A 7850-nucleotide genomic window follows, 5' to 3' on the forward strand; every position below is an offset into this window, starting at 1 on the left:
AACCCCCCCTGCATAATTGTTGAATGTCACAGTGGGCAAGATAACCAGTAAAATGCCAACGAGGCTCTCCATGTAGCAGCTGCTGTCATTGTGTCACTCACTTCGAAAAACAAAGATATTGTTGCAGTGGCAAAATTACTTTGATTCACTGTCCACTGAAAATGGTATATCTCTAAAAGTGGGGATTTGAAGGTTTACGTTTTTCTTTATAGTCAGTGAAAAAATCTCCCAATTCTTATATTGAATAAACCATTTTGGATCATCTAACAAATGCACATGTCACAAAGTTGGAAACCGGTTTAGACAATTTGTCGACAAAGAATTTAACTTCTTACATATAATTATTATAATGCAATCAAATTATTTTGTCTACTCACTCAAAAAGAATTGGCCACACAAGAGGTTTCCTTCATAAATCACAACTCGTGTTTTTATAATAGTCGAAACAGAAGTCATGCGAGATATATAAAAGAGCAATGAAACAGAAAAACACAAAGTCTCAACCTCTTCAGGGAGACAATTAAGCCTAAATGTCTCTATAGATGATGGTTATGTACTTGAGCGCAAATGTGAGAACAAGAAAATATTTTCCTAATTTACGTTTACACCAAATAGAGCTGCAACAATTAATCAATTAAGTCAACTTTTAAATTGCTGCTCTAAAAATCAGCAGGCCGTCTTTCTCCATAAAGGTGCCTAACGTTGCACTGGACGTCACAGATTCGGATTTGAAAAATAAAACCTAAATAAATCATAGAAAACCTCACTATTTGAAGAATTGTTAGGTCAAGTTATGAAATAATATGGTTCCAATATATGACCAAAGGAAAAAAAACACTGCTAATTTTCTAGTATTGTAAGGATTACAGATACTTGAACCCAAAAGCACAACTCGGAGACAAGAAATACAAGTTAGTTTTTTACTTGTGTTCAGGCAGGGTCAAAACCAGGAGGTCAGTCCAACAGGCAAACAAATCCAATAAGGGGCAGGCAAAAATCCAAGGTCAAAAACAGGCAGACAGGGTCGGAACAGGCAGATCAAGAACAATAGAAAGATACGCTGGAGAACTTGGCACTAACACACAAGACAATCTGGCAGGGAACAAGTGCAAGTGAGGGGACCTAAATAGAGAGGGCTAATGAGGGAATGGGCTGCAGGTGAGATGGGTGTGGAGGACCAGGTGAGGGGAATCAGAGGTGAATGGTGGGATCTGAAATGACAGGAGAGTTAATAAAACAAGCAGACAGGATGAAAACAAACTAATATGAAGGGGAATTCGTGACAAGTATACAAATGATGATTCACTTTAGATGAGTTAGCTGATCATGCAGGATAGACACATGGATAAATATGTGTCAAGTTAAGATGACTAGAGAGAGAAACGTCTGATTGACCCATTGCTCCCTGAGTCACACGGCTCACTTAAACTCACCCAGAAGGTCTCTGGAGAAGGTGAGTAATCCACTGAGCTCTCAGCAGAAACACCTTGTAAGGCCGTTTCTTCTCTGGACAGATTAATGGGATGTCCGCTCTTGATATCACGGCTACTCACAATGCTTTCTATTTTATGAATGGTTTGCAGAGGCACAAATGCATCAGCAGGGAGTACACACGTCCAACACACACTACCAAACAGTATTTCATATACTCACTATACCCTGCAGACAAAGCATGAGGAAATGTCAGATGTGGTTAAGAGCAAGAATCTCAAACAAATGCAGTTGTTATCACGAAATAAAAGGTCGATTGCCCTCTGGCTTAACAAGACATGACTTCATGTTTCTATATTCTCACGTTAAGTTACTCCTTTTGAATACAGTGCAGATGTATCATACTTTCAGTTTTAAGGGTGTTTAGGGTCCACGTCCGTATTTGGTGAAGAGAGTCGGACCTACAGCCCTTTTTCTTCTTTAGAGTCCGCCCCCCCCCCACACCTTTAAGACAACGCAGCAGGACGATGATACCAAACTGACGTACGGAGCAACCAAGTTGGTTTTGGGTTGCAAACAGTGGAATGCTCTTGACTTGCCAAGTCAGTCATCTGACCTCAATCCCACCAGTCATGTGTTTCACTTGCTAAATACCAGACAGATGGGGAAACAATGAATGAATGATGTCAGAGTTGGATGAGAATTCTCTGTGAGCTCATCACTAGAGAAAGCCAAAGCTTTCACCTATACAGAGCTATTTGATCCCATAGAAAATAAAAGTGTTGAGAATAGAATAGGGCTGTGACTTCATTAGAAAATGAAAGTTTGAACAAATAAAACAAACGTGTAATTTGTTATAATTAATTCCATTAAAACCCATTTAGTGTATTTTGAAGAACAACCTCAGCAGGACCAGAAGGCAGAACTACTTCCATCAGTCTGTTGCACTTATAGACCGTCAATCTTAAATTCAAACAAAAATGAAAAGTGACAGAAGCTTTAATTCTATATTGACTTGCATAAATAAAAAAAAAAGGTTTCGGGAGAACGTTTCAGAAGAAGTACATGTAATGTAAATGTAGACCGCCTCAAATTACAGCTCAAACTCTGAATTTCAAATGTATCGTAACAAATAAGTTAAAGTGCAGGATGATTAAAGAGACACTGCCGATTTTCAACCAGCTTTGTATTGGTGCAATGTGGGTGGTATGTGCAAATTTCATTTGCTGGCCAGGGGTCCACCAGGTGACGCAAAACGTGCAATTTTGTGCCATCCAGCAGACTATTGGGTGGTAGTATTGCAACAATAGAAAGCCGGTTGAAAATCCGAAAAGTTTCCCTTTAAAGATTTGTCAGTATGTGGCTATAAAGTCCTTGATAATAACTCCCTGGATGCCTGATGCATTGTTATTTTTAAAACAAAATGAGTGAGACAATCTGAGCTTTCAGAGCAAAAAAAGAACAATATTTGAAACAGTCAATGTTCAACAGAAGGAAATCTGGATTAATCAAATTTATATTTATTGATTACTTTTGGGTACTGAAGTCCTCAAAACAGATACCTTTGAATTACCTTGAACATCAACATGTTTGGGCTCCTTTATAAAAAGTTACCATCCATCTGTTGCTTCTATCATTTCATTTTGACTGTTTTATGGCAGGAAGTTCTGTGAAGTTTCTCATTAATGGAGATCGCGGCTATCTTTCCCTTTCAGACTCCCACCCTCCCTATCCATCAATAACTACTCTCACTGTTTTTCTCCTCCTTTTCCTCCCTACGTCTCTCCCTCTCTCCTCTCTGTGTCCTGACTCCTCCCTCAGTTCAGACTGGTGCCCTCTCAGCCTCCCTCTGCCTCTCCTTAACCGACCAGCGTCTCTCCTCTACTCAGTCATTTCTTAAACCACTAAACAACCACAGAGGGGACCAGCCTTTCACCTCACTACAGGTAGGTTTGTTTCGCTTATGAGAATACAGAAAACATTGTTTAATATCTCAGCATGAAAACGGTGGGATTTAATAGTAGAGTGAAAGTTGTTTCTGCTATGATGAGATTGGTCAAGAATGAAATGGAATAAAAGCAGCACATTTTTAAAATGTTAGAATTGAGATGTAGAGAAAGTTACTTTTAATCAAATCTCTATAAAGTGTTGCTAGAATACAATTAAGATCCCTAGCTTCAAAAATTGTCTCTTATCGGCTTTGATAAAAAAAAAACGTTCATGCTTCAAACATCAGGAAAAGCGTCAGATAAGAAACAACCTTGAAAAAGGGGCCACTGCAGAAAAAGCTTCTTGGTGTTCCTATAGTCTAAGTCTCTATAGTCTCCCCTAACTGGGTTTTTCTTCATTATTTTGTAGAAGATTGTCTGAGTAGCTATACTCAGAACATCTGTATCGCAGCGTGTTGGGTTGTCTGAGGTCACGATTGTTAAACATGCTTCATTACAAAATAAAATGCAGGGAATTTCCTGTTTACTCAGAGCGATCTAGTAGATTGCCGACCCTCGTTTCGTGCAGTCATCGCCATAAAAAGACATTTCTTTTACTCTGAGCTGACATTGGCGTGGTGCTGATACAGTTTGGTGCTATCTGAGCAACGCCAGCAGGTATACTTTGCATTTTACAACCAGGGATGAACAGTCCTTCAGTCTGCTGAAACAAGATGAGGGAAAGAAAGAGCAGTGTGTAGCACACCGGCACCTCTCCTTTTATAGGTATTGTTGCATGTAGCCTTAAGTGTTGCAGATGGCCTCCGTCTGCCGAGCAACACTGATCTGTACTCCAGAAGAGAGGCGTGATATATATACAGTGAATGACAAATGTACTCAACAGGCTCTCCTGCAAGCTCACAGAATGCCTTTTGGGGGAGGAAACAAGTGCGGCTGCTGCCAGAAAACCGTCTACTTCGCCGAGGAAGTGCAGTGCGAGGGGAAGAGCTGGCACAAATCCTGTTTTCTCTGCAGTAAGTATTAAAGTTCCCAGGTAATCTGCTCTATTCGTCCGCAGACTTCCGACTCAGAAGTCATAAGAAGTGCCGGGATGGAATGCAAGGTATTTGGCACCAGGGAGGGAAAGTGAGCATCTGCAGGTTTTCGCTCAGGCATCTCAGTCCTTATTTGGATCCAGTGGAAACATGTGACAAAGGTTTGGTCTTCCTTATTTGGCAGAGGAAGGTGCTCGTACTCCTCCTCCTCCAGCACAGACGAGGGGTTATCCGAGCCAGCTACGCACAAAGTGGGCTTCTTTAAAATGTCACGCATAGTTTGAGGTGATGTCACAGCTAAACATCGTGAGAAAGGAAAAAAAAAGAGTTTGAGAGAGTTTGGTTTGCTGTAGATGCTTGTGAGAGTAAAGAGAGAATAATTAGATCTGAATTTCTAATTTGTTTGTGTTTTCCCCCTTTTTTCTTTGTTGTCAGTGGTCTGCAAGAAGAACTTAGACAGCACAACAGTGGCCGTCCATGTGGATGAGATCTACTGCAAATCATGCTATGGCAAGAAATACGGGCCGAAAGGCTACGGCTTCGGAGCCGGAGCCGGCACTCTGAGTATGGACACGGGAGAGGGACTTGGAATCAAGCCTGAAGTGTGAGCTAAACATCACTTCCTCCCTTTATTTGACCTATTGAGGTCAGCATAAAGCTAAATACTGTACATCCAGATGATAGAATGACATTTCATACGTTTTTGGAAGAGAAAAGTGTGCACAAACTAAACAACTTCTATGAAAGTTTCAGGAGAGGGATGTAAAATAAAAAGGATCCACATATCTGTGTTAGTAGCTCTTAATAGGTGTAATGAAGTTGTTCGTCCAGCTGTTCTGTTCCCTCCTTTTCTACCTTCTTTAGAGCTCTGGTTTTTACCTCACAGGCAAGCTCCTCACCGCCCTACAAACAACCCCAACGCCTCAAAGTTCGCCCAGAAACCAGGGGCTTCAGATGTGTGTCCTCGATGCGGGACAACAGTGTACGCAGCCGAGAAGGTTGTCGCAGGAGGCAATGTAAGAAAGATCTACGCATGCCGTTATCTACGTCTAAGACTAAGTGGAGGGTTTATCAGTGCTTTGTATATGTTCGAGTTTGAACCCAACTCTCTGCTCTCTCTCTCTCATCAGTCCTGGCATAAAGGCTGCTTTCGCTGCGCCAAGTGTGGCAAAGGACTCGAGTCCACGACTGTCGCTGATAGAGACGGGGAGATCTTCTGTAAAGGTCTGTGTGTGGCAGAAAACGAAATCTACATTCTCTCTTGCGGTCCAACTTTAGAATAGGAAGATTTGCTGATTTTCTTTCTCTTATATGACAGTAAATTTAACATCTTTCGACTGTTGTTCGGTCACAAGGAAGAAAAGCAATTTGAAAATGTTACCTTGGACTTTAGGGAATTGAAATGCATATTTTTCACTATTTTCTGATATCTTATAGAAGTAATGAAATTGATTCATGCAAAACAATCTTCACCAATGACACATTATTGATGAAAATTCTTTGTAAAACAGATGCAAACTCTGCAAAATAACTCCATGAATGAATCAATACTGCATTAGAGTGCATGCAGTTGTTTTAAGAGATACGTTGGATGTCACGGGTCGAGCTAAACCTCCACCGGTCACATCTGGTTGAACTTCAACCTGCAGCACAGAAGAAGAAGTTGCTCTAAATGACTGACAGAGGCTCTGACCTTTTGCCATTTAGTGTATTTCTATTCATATTTGATCATGACTTGTATGAATAAGCAAGTCGACCAGTGCTTTATGCTCAGCGTTTCTCAGTCTTCGTAATCTCATTCACAGGCTGTTACGCGAAGAACTTCGGTCCCAAAGGTTTTGGCTTCGGTCAGGGTGCAGGAGCTCTGCCTTATTCCCAGTGAAGCCTGGAGCCTGGAGCCTGGAGCCTGGAGCCTGGAGCTTCGGCCCACCTGGGACCGACATCGCTCTGATATCATCGCCTCCAGGATCCTTCAGTCGATATCCAGCCTACTTCACTCTGCCCGTTCACTCCAGCTAAAGGCAAAGAGGAATGAAAGAGGCACACAACTCACCGCTTGTTGTACCAGTTCACCGAGTAGATTTTTGCTTTATATGTTGCATTTGATTCTGGATTATGACGTCCTCGTTTTTGACTGCTTATCATGCTAAATATTCATAACACAGTAAATTATAACTCTGTGTTTTGGATGTGCACATTGTGTGTGTGTTTAAAAAGGAAACAAATAAAACTGGCTAGAATACAAAGAGACACTTCCACTGTAATAACAGAATTAAGTTTGGCAAGTGTTGAGTTTGATAACCATCCGAATCAGTCGGTGTCTGAGCGAGAACAAAATAAGATCAACGTGTTTAGAGACTGACAGCTGCGAAAAACCAGGCTCCCATCATGCTTCAGTTCCACTCAACATAAAGCTTTCCTTTCTGCCTCACATGTCAAATGGTGTATGTGCTGTCTTAAGATGTGCTGTCTTAAGATGTGCTGTCTTAAGATGTGCTGTCTTAAGATGTGCCTTATTCCTGAGACAGAACAAACAAACAAACAATGGCATTTGTATTCTTACTCCCCGTGATGCAAAGTCTGGCACGCTCTACACAAATGTCATTGTTCTCTTTACGGTTCCGGTCCGATGAAATCATCGTGTTGCTTGTATGTGGTGTTGGGCGTTGCTTGTTATTCGTTCTGATCATCATCAAACAGAGCGAAATGCCAGCGGTTGGGGTGAACAACGGAGTCGCAGAGCTCAGCCCCGTCTCTGCCTGCTCCGGGGAGTTGGCACACTGACCGGAGCTCCAGGCAGCTGTTTGTTTGTGTGAGTCAGATCAACGGCAAAACTGCAGGTCTGAAGTCACGCTGGGACCTGTTCCAGAGTTTTGTTTACAGTCCTAATAAGTGGAACAAAAATGTGTTGAAGCTCTGACATTTCAAATGGATGTATGTTTGCTTTGAATGTCCTGCTGCAGGTATTGAAATACCGTGGACATGTCGTTTAATTCCCTTCAGTCCTTTACCCACCAGAGGGCAATAGAGAGGCCTGATCTCACACTAAATGAGGATTGAATACCTGGACTTTTGTCCCGCCAGTTTTTTTAATGAACCGAAAATATTTTGACCCTTTTCAGCGGGTGGGCTTGCTTGGAACTTTCAAATAAACTCCACCTTTACCAGCTGTGTGATGAACACATGAATGCATCATTAATTATCATCCAATGATATAGGCCTACAGAACATTTTAAATGGGCCATTCTGCATAATGAGTATTTTTAATACATTAAGTCTGTTTTGATGCCAATAACTTTGTACTTTTAAGTAACATTTTGAATGCAGGACTTTTACTTGTCTTTTTACAGTGTGCTCTTGTAAAAAAATAATATAAATGGGGATGACGCAGCAAAAAACACAGCCACACAGCATGGTAAATGAACATTGTCAATTC

General features: G+C 41.3%; 1 protein-coding gene across 2 annotated transcripts; it reads left to right on the top strand.

Moving 5' to 3' along the window:
• Window positions 1-3273: 3273 nt before the first annotated feature.
• csrp1b (cysteine and glycine-rich protein 1b) lies at window positions 3274-7576 on the top strand. Of its 2 annotated transcripts, none has more exons than XM_079156967.1 (6): window positions 3274-3377; window positions 4264-4393; window positions 4850-5018; window positions 5301-5430; window positions 5545-5638; window positions 6220-6437. In XM_079156967.1, the coding sequence occupies exons 2-6, from the start codon at window positions 4285-4287 to the stop codon at window positions 6294-6296; spliced, it is 579 nt and encodes a 192-aa protein (XP_079013093.1). In that variant the 5' UTR covers window positions 3274-3377; window positions 4264-4284; the 3' UTR covers window positions 6297-6437. The 2 variants fall into 2 exon arrangements, with proteins under 2 accessions (XP_079013093.1, XP_079013092.1); XM_079156966.1 differs by having other exon boundaries at window positions 3367-3377; window positions 4277-4393; window positions 5302-5430; window positions 6220-7576.
• The last annotated feature ends 274 nt before the right edge of the window (window positions 7577-7850 follow it).

The sequence above is a fragment of the Pholis gunnellus genome, assembly GCF_910591455.1.
Source record: "Pholis gunnellus genome assembly, chromosome: 3".
NCBI lineage: Eukaryota > Metazoa > Chordata > Actinopteri > Perciformes > Pholidae > Pholis > Pholis gunnellus.